This window comes from Choloepus didactylus, chromosome 25 (assembly GCF_015220235.1).
Source record: "Choloepus didactylus isolate mChoDid1 chromosome 25, mChoDid1.pri, whole genome shotgun sequence".
In the NCBI taxonomy this organism is placed as follows: Eukaryota; Metazoa; Chordata; class Mammalia; order Pilosa; family Megalonychidae; genus Choloepus; species Choloepus didactylus.
Window position 1 is genome coordinate 9376587 of NC_051331.1, and position 22810 is coordinate 9399396.

Consider the following 22810-nt stretch of genomic DNA (forward strand, 5'->3'; position numbering starts at 1 on the left):
CAAGCTACAGCTTGGTAGAGTACACTACTCCAACCTACTAGCAGGTAGCAATCCTGAGCCACCTCTTACCCTCAAGCCAATTCTCTCCAACTTCATTTATGCAGTGAGTAGCATTCAAATCTCATGGATGTCCAGTTGTTGTATTAATCTTCCATGTGTAGTGGGGACCACCAGCCATGTGGGTGAGGGGTGTGCACTGTGTAGTTTGCCAGGGAAGATGGCTTTAAGACCCAATTCTCCCAGCCATTCCTTGGGTTGGGGCTAGAATGCCCTGGGGCTGCAGTCCATGTCTAACCCTTCAGCTCAGATTCCATGCAGTCCCTCTCTGCTCTGGGCCCAGAAGTCCCTGTGATTTGTGTAGGGCTCCTGGCAATTCCATGTGGCACCCCTGCCTCTAAGCTGTGCACTCTGTAGGCTTGGACAGAGGAGTGTGTGCTGTCACAGACCAGCAAAATCCCTATGAAATCTCTCAGCTATGGTGCTGTGAAGGGCAGTTTCCACTGTAAAGATACCTGTACAGGGTGTGGAAATTACCAACTTCTGTGATTCTCTGCCTGCTGCACAGCCCTTCCCTAGCTAGGGGGCTCTTACCTGTGGGTGTGCAAAGGGCTATCACCCATGCCAGATACAGAGTCAGGAGCCCTGGACCTCACTACCAGCTCCCCAGATGCTGTCCAGGTTTTACACTAAACTTCCTCCAAACACTGTCTCTCCATTTCTTCCCACCATGGCATGTCTCTGGCTTTCATTTCACCAGGGGCCTCAAACACTCCCATGATTCCAAATGCAGTCTCTTGGTTTCTCAAAGAGCACATCTACTATGTATGCAGGAGTCTGCCAAGCAGGTGGAGCCCTGGAACTGCTATTCTGGAGGACATTGTCTTTTACATAGTGTTTTCCACAGAGAAGAATTTTGCTCTATCTCCCCTAATCTCCCATCTTTGATCCCTCAAATCCATTTCTAATGGACGGAATGACCCTAATGACTGATCAAGATTGGGAGATTATCCATCCTTAGGCTACCCAATACTCCATGAGTTACAACCTTATTATTCCTTTAAGAGCTCATTTTAATTCCATTTTAAGGTAAAAGATCAATAGTGACAGTGTAAAGGAAAATGACTGTATCATCAGAAATGAACCCAAAGTTATCTATTTATTTATATTCTGTCCATTATTGCTGTATTCATAACTGTTCAGATTATATAACATTTATGACACATAATCTTGGTCTGTACATTCTTCTGTTAACATTCACAGTTCTCTGGTTTAACAGTCATTATATTTATGTTTAGATTTCTGTGAAAACATGGAAGCTGGACATTATAGAATATTTAGCTACAGCTTTTACTTCATAAGTATTTGCAAGAACATTGAGAAAAAAATTGATATCCTTGCCTACAACTCATTACAAAATTCTGCATTCAGCACTCCCAGATCACTTCACAATCCTACATCTTAATTTGGTTCTCATTAATGGTTTGCTAGGAAAAACTCTGAATACATGGCTGAATTGTGTTGTAAAGCATTCATTTTAGATGTTTTTCTGTGTCTGATATTTCTGATGTGAACTCCAGGTGAACCTTTTTTTCATTTGATTTTAGTGTTGACATTTCCTCATTATGAGAAATTAAACTTTAAGGAATAAATTCAAAGCCACCAGAGACTTTTATTCATTCTATACATATACAGAGAATATTTTATAAAATGGGAAACTTCACATATATTTGACACATTGCTCTGTAAGAAAAGGATTTCACACATTTCTCCATTGAGTAATTATTCCACCAATGATGATTTCCTAAAGTTCTCTGAGTTTCCTCCTACTGATAATATCTTTCCTATCCAGTTTTCTGGTTTTGGAGTTATTCCTACTCTGAGCTATGCTTGCATACACAAATGCTGGACTCAGCTGAAATCCATTATAGATAATTAGATACTTTTCCTCCCAGGATAGTGCAATCATGTTATTTAAGGATACATTGTAAATAAAGGAATTTAGACATTGATGACACTCCTGTGTGAGTTTTTAGTTTTTAAAGTTAGTAGGTGTGTCTGAAAACTCTTCCATATACACAACATATTTATTGAGTTCCATGATGCTCCTAGTGGCAGAATTATGTATAATGGTTTCCCCCAGAGATCACAGACATTTCTCCCCAATGTTAACTATCTCATGTTGTCTGGGGATCACTCTATCAGTGAAGTCTTTCCTGAAAGAAAGCTGTCATATGGTTTCTTCCCAGTGTGAGTTCTCCTAAGTTGCCTAAGGGTACCACAGTGACATGAGGATTTCCTCATAAATGGCAGATATATGGTTTCTCCCCAGTGTAAGCTTTCTCATGTTATTACAGATACCATATTGACTTAAGGATTTCATACATAGATGGCAGATGTATGGTTTCTACCCAGTGTGAGTTCTCATATGTTGTATAAAGTTAGAATTACTAGGGAAATCTTTTCCACATAGATGGCATATATATGACTTCTCTCCAGTGTGAGTTCTCTCATGTTGCCTAAGTTTACAACTTTGATGGAAGGATTTCCCACACAAATGGCAGACATATGGTTTCTCCCCAGTGTGAGTTCTCTCATGTCCCCTCAGGCTACCACATTGACTGAAAGATTTCCCACATAGATGGCAGACATATGGTTTCTCCCCAGTGTGAGTTCTCTCATGTTGCTTAAGTTTACAACTTTCACGGAAGGATTTCCCACACAAACGGCAGACATATGGTTTCTCCCCAGTGTGAGTTCTCTCATGTATCCTAAGGCTACCACTCTGACTGAAGGATTTCCCACATAGATGGCAGGCATATGGTTTCTCCCCAGTGTGAGTTCTCTCATGCTGCCTAAACTTATCACTTAGACTGAAGGACTTCCCACATAGATGGCAGACGTATGGTTTCTCCCCTGTGTGAGTTCTCTCATGTTGCCTAAGGTTACCACTTTGATTGAAGGATTTCCCACACAGATGGCAGATGTATGGTTTCTCCCCAGTGTGAGTTCTCCCATGTTGTCTAAGGTTACCACTTTGACTGAAAGATTTCCCACATAAATTGCAGACATACGGTTTCTCCCCAGTGTGAGTTCTCTCATGTTGCCTAAGGTTAGCACTTATATTGAAGGACTTCCCACATAAATGGCAGAGGTATGGTGTCTCCCCACTGTGAGTTCTCACATGTACTCTGAGCTTTGAACTATCGGTGAACATTTTCCCACATTGATGGCAGATATATGCTTTCTCCCCAATGTGAGTTCTCTCATGTTCCATAAGGTTACAATATTGACTGAAGTATTTCCCACATAGATGGCAGACATATGATTTCTCTCCAGTGCAAGTTCTCTCATACTGTCTAAGGGCAGAAATATTTCTAAAGGGTTTTACAAATTGATGATAATCATACAAATTATGTCCAGACTGAATTTCCTTATGTCTAGTAAAGAATGACTGATAATTGATAACTTTTTGAAAATGTTCATTTACATAGGGCTTTGTTTCCATGTCAGTCAATATGGAGTGAATTAAATCTTCTCCCAAATGATTACTCTCAATGGGATCCTCTCCAATGGTAGAAATCTGTTGCTACAAATGAGAAGACAAACTGTTAAAGGTATATCCACATGTACTTATCAATTCAATTCTCTTGTATAATTCAATGAGACTCCAGTTAAAATTCATGTTATTGACATGCACATGGTGTGCTACTTTCTTGTATGCAGAGATTTTCTCTTTTTAGCATCTCAACTGCAGAGTTTTCTAATTGATTTTGAATTCTTCAACATGTTTCAAAGAATAGGTGTATAAACATTTTTATGCAGTTATACTTTTATAAGACTTCAGGTTAATGGTTTTCAGCTAAGTTTAATTATTCCCTTAACTAAAACTATCCAAAACTTATTCATGGGACTGTGTTTAATCCCATATTTAATTACTCCGATGATTGTGATGAATTCCTAGGCTATTCAATCGCAGGAATCTATTTTGAAGACCACAACTCACACTTAGGATGCTTACCTTTGACTGGATGATATATTTGTCCTTATTGCAGATATATGGCATGGTTATCATTTCTTCTTCTCTGTGGTCTTCTTGTCTGCCTGAAATAACTTTGTAAACAATATACAGTTTCATTAGCAGACTGAAATATTAAAAACTTCCAAGGTTCATGTGATTATGTTTCAAATATTGCCATTTAAATGGGAATGAACATAAAATTAAGGTGTATTCTAGAAAGTAGCAAAACATTTCCTGGAAAGAGAGAACTAGAGAGTAAATTTAAAGAAACTCACCCACTGACACCAGATGACTGATAATCTCTAGCAGTGGTAAAGTTATGGAAATAATAAGATGGCATGCTGAGTGGTAAAGAGAGGGAAATTCCTCAAAGAGGAAGAGAAGAAAAACAGCCACCCTGTGTAAGAATGACTCCAATAATTATATAAATATCTCAGCCCCTAAGCCAAAAACAAACATAGATGGATTCTTAACTAGATACTGAAACATGAATGGAATAATTGCACATTTGTGGAGTTCTCCCCCAAACTCATAGCCTACATTTCAGGGACTATCACTCAATTAAGGAAATCTTTATTTGATATTTCTAAAGACCTTCTTATTCATTGACCAGGCCCCTCCTCATATTGAAGCACAGCATCCAGGAACTCACTTGTACTTTGTCCTTGGAGAAATCCTAATCCTCCCCTCCACAGTTCCTCTCCTTGTTCCAACTGGGAAACCACTTCTGATTTGCAGAGCTGATACCCTATTTTTGAGGAACAGAAGCATAGATTTTGAGTTCTATGCTGATTCAAGTTCACTATCAAGTCTAGGGCAGATGACTGGGAAAAATAAGGTAAACTGTGAAGAGCAGAACATGGAAGGGTAATTTAAACACAGTATGTTGATAATCCATTTCCAGCAAAGGATGACTCCTAAACTTCAGACACCATCACTAAGTATATGTTGATCCCTATGCCTAAATTCATAGACAATAGTTGTCTAGATACTTGAATATACTGATGAGAAATTAGATGGAGGGATGAATGGGTGGATGGATAGATAGATGATAGAGTAAATTTAAAGAAACTCACCCACTGACACCAGATGACTGATAATCTCCAGCATAACATGTCTGAACAAGTTTCTCTGGGCTTTATCCATCAAGGCCCACTCTTCTGCATCAAAGTCTATAGATACATCATTGAAGGTCACTGATTCCTAAAACATCATAGGCAATTGAGATCAGATAAGACTATTCCTACCAACATCCACAGTAGATAGGTAGAAATGATGGCACTGAGGAAAGGAAGGGGATGTGTGTATAAAAAGACCAAACTGAGTTTGATATTCCAATCAGATCATTCTTACTGCTAGCCTGACATCTGTTTTTCAGATACACCCACAGAGACATACAAACTCAGCATACATAAAACTTCAACACAAGACAATACTGCATAACGTATGGTGTGACGTATCCTGAAAGTTTGCCTACAAACTGGTAATAATGACTTCCAGATGGTCATCAAATTTGCTCATGAGAATCTAAAACTAAATCTCCAAAAATTTGAAGTAAATACACTGACTCATAATTAGGAAAGCATTGTTCATGATCTTCTACCTTTTAACAATGATTATTCAATTATTCACACCCATCCTATAAAAATACTTTTGTGTTCTGTCTTACCATCCATCTTTGATGAAGTCACTTGCCTCAACACTGACCTCTGGCCTCCTTAACACTTGTCTATCCCTCCAGCCTAAACTCCTCAGAATTCAAATCTACATCATTGGTCACCACCATCACTGACATGCCTCACCTAGAACCCTCAGGTGGTCCCAAATGCTATGGCAACCATCCCTACAACACTGGGACACAGAGTGTCTTCCATTTCACAGGTATTTGCTTTAAAGTAACCATTCTCTGACTCCTGTGGAATATCTACAAACTTACACCCCTATACCACATTGAAAGCATAAACCCATTGATCTTTTTGCTCTGCTTGTGGGCTACCCACACACAAACAGGGCTCCTCATGCTCCCCACTGACTCATGGCAACCCTGAGTCCATAAGTTCTTGGAGTAATAAACTACATTATTCATGTAATGTTCTCTTATGACCCCATTTTGTGATACCTGACCTCCACCTGGACATGAATTTCAAACTGAACTTAACCAATGAACTTAACTGCACCTGCAATGATCTCAGTTTTCTTGTCTATGAAATGGTTTAACAAACTGTTACAAGTTTTGAAAAATACAGTGACTAATGACTCCTATCTAATGAACACCTGTTAAGTACAAGAGATAAATCTATTATTCATTAAAATGCTGGATCAACTTGAAGCAATGTACATAATTCTGTAGAAGTCTACAAACTTTATACAGTACTTAGGGAGAGTATGTCCTTCCTCTTTCAACGCCACAAAACTCAGGTGTTTATTATGATATGAGGGTAGGATAAGCAGTAGAAAAAACCATGGCCCCCTTTGACTGCTATACTAAAGTACAGTCTTAGGCTGACTTTTCCTCTGGTAGGAGGCCACCCATACTCAATATTCTCCTACATCTGCAGTTTTCATTTGACTGCTATACTAAGTACAGCCCTAGGCTGACTCTTCTTCTGGTAGGAGGCCACCCATAAGTAATATTCTCCTACACCTACAAACAAGAGTTTTCATTATTGACTCAGTTCTAGGAAAAGTAGACACTACATATTTTCTGCTCTCTCTTTCTCACTAGATCTTCAAGTATTTTAAGTGGTCCTAAAATTTTACTCTCCCTACAATGATCTTCCTGTGTGCACAGCTTAAAAGTAATGAAACAATATTCCTTATTCATTGCTTCAACTTATCAAAGTTGTACAAATGTTAACATGGAAGAAAATGTTTAACTGGGAACAAGATGGAATTGAGAATTTAAAAGATCTTTACAAAACATGAGAATGCATTTTATCAAAACTGTAATAAGGTTACTATTGGATATTGTAAATACATTACTTTTCATTGCCTTTTCTGGTTTCTTTCTAATCCATTCCTGAACACAGCATAGCCCTGAACCCAGCACTCACAACACTGGACTGACTGAACTCACATGAAGACCCATATGGCTCCCTATTGGAGTGTTAAGTTGTGCAGCTTCTCATCTCTATCCCTTGTGTTTACCACAATACTAAGCACATTACTACCACTAACAAAGTGAATGAGTGAAATACTTTCCCACTGAGGCCATAGGTTCCATAAGGTACATAAATCCTCCCACATCTCCTCTGTGAATACACAGGTTTAATAGAGACCGGAATAAATCAGTGTAAATGACAGATTTCTTACTTATTTCTTGGACCACCATAATTATACCTGGGTACACTTAAGTGGATCTCAAATATGTGACTATTTCATGAGTATAGGTCAGTAGGAGAAATAAGCATATTTTTGAATAGAGTTTTATTTCAGTAGAAACGGTAATTCCCTTCTCACCAGTGTTTGCATTGTCAATAGTTCTGCCACCAACCGTCTTCCTCTGGTTTTCCACTCTCAGACACTCTGAGCAATAAATGTTCAATGCTGAGGATAGAGAAAGAAGACAAGAGACTCAAAACTTGTCCACATTTTCCAGACCACTTGTCACATATACCCAAATTTTCATCTGGAATTAACCACCCCTTAGTGTAACCAACAGAAACCTGTAGTGTACACTAAGAGAAGCAGGGGAAGGTTCTCATCTCCTAAACTCAAATATAAGAAGGTTATGGCTCATGTTGTTAAAGAAAATCTGAATACAGATACCTTATAGATAAGAACATGAAAATCATCATATTTCATGTGTTAATTGCCCCATGGTGGTCAGTTTTTCAACCCCCTGCATGATTCAAGATAGGTATCTCTAACTCATAACACATATAGATTTTGTTCTTCCCCTGCAGGTAAACGTTGTGTAAATTCTCACAGTATTTTTTGTTTATGCAGCACCATTGATTTCCAACATCTATCCCTGCTCTCTGGACACTCCCTTCCTCCCTGCTCTATCCTGCCCCTGGCCTTCTGTACACAATTGCCCTAAATCATCTTGGTTCAACTCCTTTGGATTTCTGGGAAGACCACTCCCTTAAACCCATCAACACTGACTTTGAGATCTTTCCCTAACGGATTTGGATATTTAACATGCAACTTCAAAAAGATTTCATGATGGGGTTAATAATTTCAAAAACTATTTTCATTTGGAGGGATCAATGATGTCCATCCTTCAGATCAAGAACTCAAAATTCCCTGGATAAGAAAGTAACAGGAGTATATGTTCATAAGGTTTCTATCATGTTCCACAATTCTCAGAAGGCACAGAGGGTCAAAACTATAGACTGAAGGGGTTTGTGAGGCTATGTAGTTGTTCCATATATAATTCAGAAAGGGGTTGTTGTAGACTTGTCCCTTATGAATCATCTCTCACAGGGATATGCATGCATTTACCTTTCTCTCTCTGTGTATGTGCTGTGGGTATCAGTGTGTGTGTGTTGCATTCATGTGAAAGAATTAATCATCTATAACCAGTAAATTATCCCTAAAACACTGTTAATTATTTAATATATTTCACAGATAATTGATAATTTGTCATAAGCAATAGTAGGTTTAACTTGGCAAGTTGTATCTGAGGCCCAGAAATAAAGAGAACATAAGGTATATAATGTGTGACTCTGCTTGGTGATTCACTGAATTTGCTTATTTAATCCTCACAATAATCCTGTTGCTTATGGATTTTTTCAAAACAAGTTAACAAATGACAGTACCAGAATTCAGAAAATTTTAATATTATGACAAAATTACATGACCAGAAAATAACACAGCTAGATTTATAATTTTGCTGCACCTGTCTGTCAAGCTTAAATTCCTGGAGTGTTACATATCACTCAGATTGTTACCTGGAATATCCCTTTCATATCAAACATCAGAAGTCCCACCCTGTGTCCACAACCTTCTCTCCCATGCCCAAGTTCTCCTTCTCCATGGGGATGTACAATGTACTGACCCTCTTGACAAACATCATCCCCTATCTCTCATTTTCACTCCCAGCTTTTTTTCCCACAGTTTATAATTTCAAAAGAAACTTACCAAGACCAATATTATATCCCTGTGATTATTTACCACAACCACAAACTAACCCTCAATACTCAGTGACTAGAAATACCTGCAATTTTCCATGACTACATCTGACACAGTACTTGAGTTAAGATATTGATCCTGGTCTAAACACAGTCATAATTCCCAGAGGTTTTCAACTATACCTGGTAACTGTAGTATGTCTTGCTAATTAATTTGTTCCTGCATACTACATGAATACTCCAAATCTTCTCAATACTTTTTTAAATTTAATTTTGAGATTGTTCACATACCATATAATTATTCAAAGGTCCAAAGTGAACAATCAATTGCCCATGATCATCACAGAGCTGTGCATCCATCACAAGTAATTTTTTTTCAAGTTTTAGAATATTTTCATTAGTCCAGAAAAGACATAAAGAAAAAAGAGGAAAACTCAAGTCTTCCCAATAACTGTAAGCCTCCCCCTCCACTATTGACTCATAGTGTTTGAATAGTACATTCATTACTGTTGAGGAAAGAATGTTAAAATACTACTAACTGTAGTACATAATTTGCAATAGGTGTATTTTCTTTATTTACCCCTGTATTATTGACTTCTGGTTATAATTTCATACATTTTTTCTAGTTCATGAAAGAGATTTGTTATATACATATAAGTAATCACAGACATTGTCTAACACATGTTCACTGTTTTGTACATTCCCATTTTTTAACCTCCAACTTTAAACACTCCTCATTCTTTAGCATCATTCTATATACTGGTAAGTTATACTTCATGTCTATGAATTTACATATTAATAATTAGTCCATATCAGTGTGACCATGGAATATTTTCCTTTTGTGTCTGACATATTTCACTCAATATAGCGACCAAAATATTTCTTCACCAACCTGTTTGTTTTTTTAGGATGGTTTTGCTCACTCACCACACATTCTGTCAAAAGTAAACAATTCATGGTTCCCTGTATAGTCATGTATTTGTGTATTCACCAAAATCACCACTATCTATATAAGGACATCTCCATTTCTTCCACAAAGGATGAAGAGTCAAAGAAGGTATGGAGCCAAAAGAAAAAGAAAAAACATGACAGAAAAAAGAAAAACAGGAAAGATAGCATTCAATAAAAGTAGCATAAAAGAGTGAGACAATCACCAACATCAAGAATCCCATGCCCCTAGATTATGTACCCCTCTTATAGGCATTTAGATTTGGTATGTTGCCTTTGTTACATTAAAGGAAGCATAATACAATGTTTCTGTTAACTATAGTCTCTAATTTGCATTGATTGTATTTTTCCCCAATACCACCCAATTTTTAACATTTTGTAAGGCTGACATTCATTTGCTCCACCTATATAAAAACACATTTGTACATTTTATCACAATTATTGAGCAGTCTAGGTTTCAGTGAGTTGTAGAGTCCCAGTCTTTATCTTTTCTCTTTCCTTCCGTTGTCCCACATGCCCCTAACATTCTGCTTTCAACCATACTCACAGTCACACTCAATATGTTGTTCTCAGGATCCATCCACCATGTTCTATGCCTCACAACTTCATTTCTTCTTGAAGTCTCTCAGTATTCTATTGAATGCCTACACCAACATCCACATTCTGCTTGTTTGTTGAAGAACCCTAAAGCCACTTCCATCCATTGCAAATCAGGAATACTGCCACCATAAACACCAGTGTGCAGATGTCCATTCATATCCCTGCTCTCAGTTCTTTCAATTATATAGTTAAGGGAGGTTTCAAGATCTTATGGCAATCCCATATACTTAGCTTCTTGTGGAACCACCACACTGCACTCCAGATGGGCTGTACCATTCTACTTCCCCACCAGCAGTGAATAGGTGCATCCCTCTCTCCATATTTCCTCCAGCATTTGTATCCCTCTGCTTATTTATCCACAGCAATTTTATGCAGATATATTTGCATACCATCACTTTATTGAGTGAAATATGCCAGAAACAAAATGACAAACATAACATTATAACACTTTACAAATATGGACAAACTTCATTGTGCAAACCCTGAGTATTGAATCTTAGAGCACAGATTTTCAGGGGAAGGATTATTGTAAAGATCTCTCTATTGTGAGCTCTTATAGCAGTCACATCTGTTCCTGAGTTTTAATGGTTTCCTCCAGATTCTGAGATGCTCAGCACTTTGTGTATAACTGGATTGGGCCCTAGAACTTCAAGTATCTGTGTGACACATGAGACTCAGGACTAGAGTTTGGCAGCTGTGAATGTCAATATCATCCCATTTGGCAATTGTTAAAAATGCAGAGGTTAAGTTCAGAATTCAATAAGAAATATGACTGAAGCAAATCTGGTAAGGACTAAGGCAGGTCAACTGAAGGGTAAAGGATGATCCTGACTGTGTTTTAGAACTTCAAATGTTGCATGAGACCAAAGGAAGATACACTTTATGGTGTAGCATCTACATTTCCTATAGCACATCAGATAATTTGATGGATATCATCAGCTTACAAAAACACCATAATTACATGAAGCTTAGAGAGTGAGATCTGATTGGTTTGCACAGATTGTTGTGAAACCACAATACATCTCAAAGTAATTTGGGTGGAGAGTAGGAATGCATTCAGAAAGCCCCTCTGAGGGATTGCAGGAAAATGTGGAAATATTAAATTTCACTAGAATTCAGGACTGCAAATTTGGAGGACTGAGCCCTTGTTCTTGGGGCTTAACCTTGTGGGGCTTGTTGCTGTAGAGGAGAGATGGGCCTGCTTGTATATGTGCTTAAGGGGCACCCCCAGAGAGCTTCTTGTTGCTCAGATGTGGTCTCTCTCTAGGCCAACACAGCTGGTAAACACACTGCCTCCCTAACTACATGGGAAATGTCTCCCAGGAGTGTGAATCTCCCTGGCAATCTGAGTCATGGCTCATGGGGATGAGCCTGAACCTGGCATCATCGAACTAAGAAAACCTTCTTGACCAAAAGGGGGAAGAAAATGAAAAAATAAAGTTACAATGACTGGGAGATTTCAAAAGGATGAGAGGTAATTCTGTAGGTTATTCTTATATGTTATATAGATATCTCTTTGTAGTCTTTAGTGTACAGGAATGACTAGAGGGAAATACCTGAAACTGGTGAACTGTAGCCAAGTAGCCTTCATTCTGGAAGATGCTTGTATAACTATATAGCTTACATGGTGTGATGTATGATTGTGAAATACTTGTGGCTCACACTCACTTTGTCCACTATGTGGAAATTGAGCAGCAAAATGGGGACAAAATTAAATGAATAATAGGGGGTTAGGGGATAGGATATTTTGGGTATTCTTTTCTACTTCTATTTTTATTTTTATTCTTTTGGAATAATGGGAATATTCCACATTTATTGTGGTGATGAATGAACAGATGTATGGCTGTAATGTGACCATTTGTGCACTGTGGATGATTGTAGGGTATGTGAACATACCTCAATAAAATGGAATAAAAAATGCAATATATAAAAACATAACATTTAAAGCAGCATTTAAATTTATTTTAAAATAGGGATTGGCATCTGGTGAGAACTCTTGGTCTCATAAAGGAGCAAAATGTAAATGTAAAGTCTGCATCAATATGTAAATGTAAAGAATGAACCAAGATTTGAATAAGCTTTTGTCTGTGTTCCCCAGACCTCCCAGATATGAACAAAGCCATCATGTATCTCCCTAGACTCCCAAAGGCACCTTTCCCAGAAACTAAGTAGTAGATAATGAAATTTCTGAAGTTTTCCAGACCTTTGTTTTCTGTTAACAAAAAAATATTATCTTTCTTTGTCTCTGACCTGCATAAAAGCCAATTGAAAAGTCACTATTGTGAGGCAGATTTGAGAAACATTCCCCTGTCCTCCTGCCAGCATACAGAAATACCCTTTCCCTCTTCCTCCTCAAAAAATAGAGGGCAGATGGGGCCCTCTGATTCCATGCAATTATGGAGACCAATTGCTTGTGAATGGGAGCGATCTGGTGAGACCAGGAGAAAAGCCACCACCTCCATAGTCCATTCACTAAGGAGCTGGAGGAAGAGGGGAGAAGCCTGGTGGTCTCCAATTTGAACAAGTTGAAATAATCACAGAAGGATAGTTTGCAGTATATGATATTCACACAATCTAGTGAAAAAACAGCATTGAGTTCTCTCTGTCTAATGACTGTAAGTTGATGCAATGGAGAAATTTTTTCAAAATTCTGAGCTTTATGTATGAGAGAGTATAAAAAGTCAATGACAGAAAGAAATTGGAACTACTGTTCCATAGATACAAAGATGCACAAGATGGAAAGAAAATTGGAATAGATGGTACATAGCAGTTCTATGATGATGAGTATATTGAGCCACGATCAGTGTGATGATCATTGCACGGAGGTTCAAAAAAAAACAGTGAGTCTCCAAACAGGAGTTTACATATGGTATGACAGAATTAGGATATGACAGCATAGAGAAAGAATGGGGGGCACAACATGCAAGATGGAAAAAATTTAAAGGACCAGGATGATTTAAGCATTTTTATCAGTTTATTTTTAATTTTACAAAGAATTCAGATTAAAAGGGCTAAAAATAATGGTGATCAGAAGGACATAGGGACAGTTTATGTGTATTCTATTGTGGCAAATTTAGTATCAAATCTAATGCTTGCTATATAGTAGGATGTTAAATTTTAGCCCTATTGTAATCACAAGGAAAATATATGAAAAATATATCAAGAAAGGAATGAGAAAATACTCAATATGCTACAATACAAAAAAAATTTTAAAAAAAATATGAAAGTAGGCATTGACAGAAAAATTATGGGCCAAAAAAATGGTATGAGAATTATGAAGACAAAATAGCAAAATGACAGAAGAAATTCCTGCAGTAGCAGTAGTTTCTTATAAATCAACTGAACTCTCCGGTCAAAAGGCAGATACAGGCCAAATGGATGAAATATATGTATTTTTTTGTCTATAAGAGACTTAACATAAATTCAAAGAGATGAGTAGGTTGAATGAGAAAGGACGGAAAAATATACCATGAGGGCAGTAACTGAAAGAGAGCTGGTTCTTTGAAAAGATGAATAAGGTTGATAAACATTTATCTAGACTGAAAGGGAAAAAAAGACAGCTGGGTTAGCTATACTAATATCAGATAAAATAGACTTTAAGTCAAAAACTAGTACAAGGGACAAAGTAGGTAATTTTATACTGATAAAGGGAATAAATTGAACAAGACATAATTATAAGCATATATGCACCTAACACCAGAGCCCCAAAATATATGAAGCAAATATTGACAGCTTTGAAGAGAGAAAGAGAGGGTTCTACAGTAATAGAAGACATTAATGCACAACATTCAATAAAGGATAGATATCTAGAGAGAAGATAAGTAAGGAAATGGAAGACTTCAATACTATAAATCAATTAGATCTCAAAGAAATGTTTAGAACTCTTTACCCAAAAGCAGCAGAGTACTCATTCTTTTCTACTGTATGTGGATCATTCTATAAAATAATGTGTTAGGTCATGAAACAAGTCTCAGTAAAATATCGAAGTCATACAATGTATTTCCTTTTACCACATGGAATGAAGTTGTTCCAGTTTGCTAATGCCTTTTCACAAAACACCAGAAATGATTGGCTTTTATAAAAAGGGGTTTATTTGGTTACAGTTACAGTCTTAAGGCCATAGAGTATCCAAGGTAAGGCATAAGCAATAGGGTACCTTCACTGGAGAAAGGCCATTGGCATCTGAAAAATTCTGTTAGCTGGGAAGGCAAGTGACTGGTGTCTGCTTGTTCTCAGGTTGCATTTCAAAATGGCATACTCCAATGGCAGTCTTTAAAATGTCTGTCTCAGATACAGCTTGCTGAGAGCTCCTTCTGACTGAGCTTATATAAAGCTCTAGTAAATCAAAGCCCATGTGGAATGGGTGTGGCCACACCTCCATAGAAATACTGAACCAATAGGCTCCAACTTAATCCACAGCAACACATCTGCCCCCACAAAACTGCACAAAAGAACATGGCTTTTTCTGGGGGACATAATACATAAAAACTGGCACAGAAGGTAAAATTCAATGGCAGAGAGGGAAATGGAAATTTCAAAAACATGTGGAAACTAGACAAGATATTCTCAAACAACTAATAGGTGAAAGAAGAAATCTCAAGAGAAATTAGGAAATTTCTGGAGAAGAACGAAAATGAAACCAAACAACAAACAATTTATATGATTCAGAAAAGGCAGTGCTGAGAGAGAAATTGTACTTCTAAATGCTTAAAGCAAAAAACAAAAAGGAAAGAAAGATGTCAATCAAATACCTATGTCAATTAAGCAGAAAGAAGGAAACATCAAATTGTAGATCATGGAAAAAATAAAATAGAGAATGGAAAAAAAAAACAATAGACTCAACAAAACCAAAAGTTGGTTCTTTGCCAAGATCAATAAAATTGATAAACATTTATCTAGACTGAGAGGAAAAAAAGAAAGAAGATAAAATAACTAAAATCAGAAATGAAAAAGAGGATATTATTACTGACTGCACACAAATAAAAAAGTCTATAAGAGAAAATGATAAACAACTGTATGCTACAATATTAAATAACTTACGGGGAATGGACAAATTCCTACAAACACACAAACTGCCTACACTGATTCAAGGAAAAATAGAAGATCTCAACATATCCATAACAAATAAAAGGACTGAATTAGTTATCTAAAACTTCCAAAAATGAAAAACCCAGAACTAGACATCACAGGAGGAAAAAAAAGAAGTTTTAAATGCAAATCATAGTCAAAATCTTCAAAAAAAAAATGAAAAAGGAACACTCCCTAATTAATTGTGAAGCCAATATCTCATACCAAAGCCAAATATAGATAACAAAAAACAAAATTGCAGACCAATATCTATTATGAATAGAGACAAAGAATCTTGAACAAAATACTAGCAAACCAAATACAACAGCAAATTAAAAGTATTAGACAGAGGTGGGGCAAGATGGCAGCATAGAGAGGCATGGAATTTACTTAGTCCTCTAGAGCAACTAGTAAATAGCCAGGAACAACTAGTAAATAGTCTGAAATAATTGTTGGGGACCATCCATGACTGTTCACACATGGTACATCAGCCAGGAAGGGGTGGAACAGCTGAGACCACAGCATAAAGTAAGTAAAAATTGCCAACTGGGGCCCTTCCCCCAGCATGGCAGGCTGAGCTTCAAAACATCTGCTGCATGAGAAAGAAGCAGTCCATATCAGAGCATGGAGGGGTGGCTGAGCCAAGCTCCAATTGTGGTTTTAAATTAACAAATTTGGACTATTATATACAACATACAAGCACAGATAGCCCTGAGAAAAACAGAAATCTGTGGTTCCTCCCAGCAGAGAGGAGGCAGGGCTGAATAAAGTAAAAAATCTACACACACACACACACACACACACATACACACACACACACACACACATACAAACACAGAGGCTTTTGGAAATGGCTGAGCTCATGGAGCTGCACCAAAATAGGGGCACAGAGTATTGGGAACAAACTCTGTTCAACCAATGAAACTGAGGGGCTATAGTCAGGCCTCTTTTTACATATCTTTTTCTCTCTCATTGTGCCAGTTTGAATGTACTATGTCCCCCAGAAAAAGCTATATTCTTTGATGCAGTCTTGTGGGGCAGACATTTTGGAGCTGATTAGATTTCCATGGAGATGTGACCCACCCAGCTGTAGGTGATAACTCTGATGAGATATTTCCATGGAAGCATGGCCCCACCCATTCAGGGTGGGCCTTGATCAGTGGAGCCATATAAATGGGTTGACAAACGTAAGGAACTGAGTGCAGCTCTGAGTGACATTTTGAAGTGCAGCTGAGTGGGGTGCTTTGAAGAATGCAGAGAAGCTGAGAGTAGCTGTAGATGAGAGACAGTTTGAAGAGAGCTGTTGAATGCAGACTCTTGCTCCAGAGAAGGTAAGAGAGGAAAAATGCCCCAGGAGCAACAGAGAGTGACATCTTGATGAGAAACTGTGGCCAAGAGAGCAATGTCCTGGGAGAAAGCCATTTTGAAACCAGAACTTGGAGCAGATGCCAGCCACGTGCCTTCCCAGCTAACAGAGGTTTTCCGGACTTCATTGGCCATCCTCCAGTGAAGGTACCCAATTGTTGATGCATTACTTTGGACACTTTATGGCCTTAAGACTGTAACTGTGTAACCATATAAACCCCCTTTATAAAAGCCAATCCATTTCTGGTGTTTTGCATTCCAGCAGCATTAGCAAACTAGAACACTCATTCTAAGCAGCTTGTTAGAGAAAGCCTAGGGCACTTTCAATTGGCAGAAGCTGACCAAGGCAAGGGTGGAGCTAAGAGAGTCAGAGAGACAAAGAAGGAACTCAAGTATGGAAGATAATTCACTAGGGGATGTAACTTCCCTAAGAAAAGGGGGGCAAGCACAGCTCAATTCCTGGCCCTCCCTCAGGGAACTCAGACCCCAGGGCCTGGGGAAAAACAAACAAAAAATGAGAAACAACTTAAGCTTGGCTTCTGACACCCTCCTACCCTGAGCAGGGCATGTATACTGCAAATTAACGGGACTGCACCTTTGGGGAGCTGCAGGCTGACAAACACCACCTGCTGGGCAGGAGAGGAAAAGCACCAAGTCCAGAGACCTCATGGGAAAGGCTGACAACCTGCTAATCAGGGAAACTTGAAACTGATTAACTTTCTTCCTGAGACCTGGGTCTATCTGGTCTGGGGTAATCAAGAATAAAAGATGCCTCGACTACAAAACATTTTGAGTCACCTTAGGAAAAATGAAGATATGGCCAAGTCAAAGGAACAAACTTACACTTCAACTGAAGTACAGGAATTGAAACAACTAAATATTAATCAAGCAAATCGCCTAAATTTATCCAAAAATCAAATAAATGAGTTGAGGGAAGACATGGCAAAGGAGATGAAGGTTGGATCCTGTACACAGCATTTTGAGTGAAGTACACCAGAAATAAAGGCAAACACTATGCCTCACCAATATGGACTAACTACAATGTGTAAACTCAATTGAATCTTAGAACACAGTCTAAGAGGAGAGTGATTATTGAAATAGTCCCTAGATTGTAAGCTCTTACAACAGTCAAATCTATTCCTGAATTGTAATGGCTATCTCCAAACTTTGAGATGCTGATCCCTTAGTGTATAACCTGATTGGTCTCTGGAACAATGGGTATCTTTGTGACACCTGAAACTCAGAGATAGAGCTCAGCAGATATGAATGTCAATATTAGTGCATACAGCAACTGTTAAAAAAAAAAAAGCTGAAAAAGAGCCCAGACTTCAATTAGTGATATGAATGAAGCAGATCTGGTTAAGACTAGGGCAAACTGAGCCAAAGGATAGAGGTTGAAACTGACTGTATTTTAAAACTACAACTTCCATGTGAGACCTAGGGAAGAGATGCCTATTTGGTGCAGGATCTATATTTTCTAAACAGTATAACTCTACAGTCAGTTTGTTCAAACTTGACAATTACATGGAACTTTGAATAGGAAATGAGATATGGTAGGTTAGTATAGGTTAGAGAGAAATAGTGAAACATCCCAAAGTAATTTGAGCAGAGAATAAAAATAAAAATATATTCACAGGGCCCCCCTAAGTAGTGTTGGACTTCCTCACCTGGACTGATGCTGATGTCACAAACGTTAGGACTGGTGGTTTGATATGCTGAGTGCTCTATCATGGGACTTTCCTTCATGAAGCTCATTACTGCAAAGGAGAGGCTAAATTTGCATATAATTGTGCCTAAGAGTCTTCCCCTCAGTACCTCTTTCTTGCTCAGATGTGGCACCCCTCTCTCTCTGAGCCACATCAGCAGGTGAACTCACTGCCCTCCCTGCTATGTGGGACCTGATTCCCAGGGATGCCAATCTTCCTGGCAATGCAGGATATGACTCCTGGGGATGAATCTGGACCTGGCATTGTGGGATTAATATCTTCTTGACCAAAAGGGGGATGTGTAATGAAACAAAGCTTCAGTAATTGAGAGATTTCAAATGGAGTTGAGAGGTCACTCTGGTCGACATTCTTATACACTATATAGATAACACCTCTTAGGTTTTAATGTATTGGAATAGCTAGAAGTAAATACCTGAAACTATCAAACTCCAGCCCAGCAGTCTGGACTCCAGAAGATGATTATATAACAATGTAGATTACAAGGGTTGACAGTGTGATTGTCAAAACCTTGTTTATCACACTCCCTTTATGTAGTATATGGATGAATGAGCAGAAAAATGGGGACAAAAACTAAATGAAAAATAGGGTGGGATGGGGAGATGATTTGGGTGTTCTTTTTTACTTTTATTTTTTATTCTTTTTCTGATCCTTTGTGATGTAAGAAAAATGCTCAGAAATAGACTGTGGTGAATGCATAGCTATATGATGGTACTGTGAACAGCTGATTGTACACTGTGGATGACTTTATGGTATGTGAATATATTTCTATGAAACTGAATTGTTTTTTAAAAAAAAGGCAAATTGAAACACTAACATGCCATTTTCACTGGTAGAATAAGCACAGTTATTAAAAAAAGTTAAAACTGAAGAAAAGATAAACATTATAAAAAAGACATTGGAAAAATATAAGGAAGAAATCAAAACTGTGAAAAAACAATGGCAGAACTTATAGGAATGAAAGGCACAATACAAGAGATAAAAAACACAATGGAGACATAAAACAGCAGATTTAAAGACATAGCAGAAAAGAGTCATGAATTGGAGGCCAGGACCTCTGAAATCGTATACACAAAAAAGTAGACAGGGAAAAGAATGGGAAAATATGAGCAGCATCTCAGGGAACTGAATGATGACATGAAGTGCATGAATGTATATGTCATACATGTCCCAGAAGGAGAAGAGAAGGGAAAGGGGGCAAAAACAATAATGCAGTAAATAATCACTGAAAATTTCCCATGTCTTATGAAAGACATAAATTACAGATCCAAGAAGTGCAGCATACCTGAAAAGAATAGATCCAAATAGATCTACACCAAGACAGTTAATAATTAGATTATCCAATGTCAAAGACAACGAGAATTCTGAAAGCAGCAAGAGAAAAGCAATCTATCACATACAAGTTAAGCTCAGTAAGACTATGTGTAGATTTCTCAGCAGAAACCATGGAGGTGTGAAGGCAGTTGTTCTAGTTTGCTAATGCTGCTGGAATGCAAAACAACATAAATGGATTGTTTATTTGGTTACACAATTACAGTCTTAAGGTCATAAAGTGTCCATCTACCTTCACTGGAGGATGGCCAATGGTGTCTGGAAAACCTCTGTTAACTGGGAAGGCACAAGGCTGGCATCTGCACCAAGTTCTGGTGTGATGGTTGGGTTCATGTGTCAACTTGGCTAGGTGGCCTAGCTGTCTGGTCAAGCGGGCACTGGCCTGACGATTCCTGTGAGGCTATTTGAGGCTGGTTGGTTTGTCGGATCATCAGTCAATTGACTGCAGCTGACTGATGACTCATCAAGGGGCGTGCTTCCACCGTGAGAGAATGCAATTGGCCGGATTTGGTCCGGGTGATCAGTTGGAGGCTTATAAGCCGGACGGTTAGAGAACCTTCACTTCTTCTTCAGCTGCTCAGTGAAGCTTTTCCTGGGGAGCTCGTCGAAGTTGCCAGTTCGTTTCCTGAGGAGTTCGTCAAAGTTGTCGGTTCGTTTCCTGAGGAGTTCTTCAAAGTTGCCGGTTCGTTTCCTGAGGCGTTCTTCAAAGTTGCCGGTTCGTTTCCTGAGGAGTTCGTTAAAGTTGTCGGTTCGTTTCCCGAGGAGTTCGTCGGACGTCTTCCTTGGAGTTGACAGCTTGTTGACGGCTCTGCAGAATTTGGACTCGTGCGCTCCCGCAGTTGCGTGAGTCACTTTTACAATTTGATAATAAGAGACATCTCTCATTGATTCTATTTCCAAGGAGAACCCTAACTAATACATCTGGTTTCAAAGTGGCTTCCTTCCAGGACATTCCTCTCTAGGCCACAGCTCCTCTTCAGAATGTCACTCTCAGTTGCTCTTGGGTTCTATGCCCTCTCTTAAGCTTCTCCAGAGCAAGAGTCTGCTTTCAACAGCCATCTTCAAACTGTCTCTCATCTGGAGCTACTCTCTCAGCTTCTGTGCATTCTTCAAAGTGTCCCTCTTAGCTATAGCAAGCTCACTCATTCTATCTGAGCATATATAGTTCTGCAGTAAACTAATCAAGGCCCATGCTGAATGGGAAGGGCCATACCTCTATGGAATTTATCCAATGAAAGATCTTGCCCATAAATGAGTGACCACATCACCATGGAAACATCCCAAGTCTCCAACCCAATCAACACCAATACTTTTCCTGCCCACAAAAGACTGCATGAAAAGTAATGTCATTTGGGAGGGCATAATACATCCAAACCAGCACATTCCACCCCCTGGACCCCAAAATGACATGATCTTTCCATACACAAAATACACTCATCCAATTACAATATCACAAAAACTTAAATCATTTCAGTAACAGTAGCAAAGTATAAGGTCCCACTAAAATCAATTACAGGCATGGTCAGTCCTAAGGCATAATTCTCCTTTAGCTGTGGATCTGTGAAACTTAGAACAAGATCTGTGCTTCCAATATACAAAGAAGGGACAGTCATAGGGTAAACATTCCCATTGGCATAAGGAAAAACTGAAAGGAAAACAGAGTTAACAGGACCAAAACAGTTCCTAAAACCCACAGGGCAAACTCCTTTAGATTTCCAAGTCTGAGAGTCATTTACAAAAGAACATTGATCCTTGAGGCTTGAGAGAATGGGAGTCTAACCCTTTCTGAAGGCTTTTGTGGCAGCCCTTTTCTCTCCAAATGCTGGGATGAGTGCTCCAACATATCCACACATTGGGGAGACCACCTTCTTGGCCCCACCCTCCTCAAACATCAAGGCAGCCTCCAGATTCTCTTCCATCTCTGGCGCACAGTCTCAACCCTTTCAGAAGAGTGGGGTGGAAGGCAGGCTCTCTCCAATTCCCTGGAAATGTGCTCCACCATCTTTGGGGCTTGGGGTGGCAGAACTTTTCCTAAGAATTTAGGCAGAAGGCCCACCCTCAACCTCTGGTGCAAACTCACCCTTTCCATGCATATGGGCCACTCCACTCTCCCAACCTGAGACCTCTTGACTCCAGACCTCAACCTTCATGGCTCTGTCTTTGAAGAAATTTTTCCTTCAATTGGTTCCTTGTCTGTCTCCTGCAGTCCAGACCAGCAGTGGCTCCATCTATAAAGATCTTGCAAAAATTCTGTTGGTTTTGCATGAAGCAACAGGGGTCAAAGCTGTCAGACAACAGGACTTTCCATAAATCATTTCTGTATAATCCCATCTCCAATCTTGGCTTGTACTGAAATGGCAGCTGGGTTCCAAGTTTGGTTAAATCCTTATGTTGGTCTGTAACTTCTGGGGTTCCTCCCCCTGGAAGCCCAGAATTTTCCAAACCATCAGTTTCTGGTTTCTTTGAACCCAAGAGTTCAGTTTTAAGTTTATCTTTCTCTGCTCACATTTTACCACAAGGTGCAAGGAGAAGCCATGTAAAATCTATAACTTCTAGTTTTGAAATCTTATCAGCCAAGTATCCCAGCTCATCACTTTCAAATTCTGTCGTCCACCCAACACCACGATTCAATTTTGCCAAATTCCTTGCCACTTTAAAACAGGGATCACCTTTCTTCCAGT

General features: G+C 38.7%; 1 protein-coding gene across 1 annotated transcript; it reads right to left on the reverse strand.

Annotated features, from left to right (window-relative positions):
- Positions 1-1137: 1137 nt before the first annotated feature.
- LOC119520541 (zinc finger protein 596-like) lies at positions 1138-10082 on the reverse strand. Its single transcript, XM_037818472.1, has 6 exons — positions 9986-10082; positions 7478-7564; positions 5095-5221; positions 4671-4766; positions 4019-4110; positions 1138-3586 (listed from the first exon to the last, which is right to left on the reverse strand). The coding sequence occupies exons 2-6, from the start codon at positions 7487-7489 to the stop codon at positions 2405-2407; spliced, it is 1509 nt and encodes a 502-aa protein (XP_037674400.1). The 5' UTR covers positions 7490-7564; positions 9986-10082; the 3' UTR covers positions 1138-2404.
- Positions 10083-22810: the final 12728 nt, after the last annotated feature.

Coding starts and splice junctions, on each gene's coding strand:
- LOC119520541 (XM_037818472.1), bottom strand. Junction 4,111..4,670: donor TCTCCAAGGACAAAGTACAA/GTGAGTTCCTGG, acceptor TTGTTTACAAAG/TTATTTCAGGCAGACAAGAA. Junction 3,587..4,018: donor AATATATCATCCAGTCAAAG/GTAAGCATCCTA, acceptor TCTCATTTGTAG/CAACAGATTTCTACCATTGG.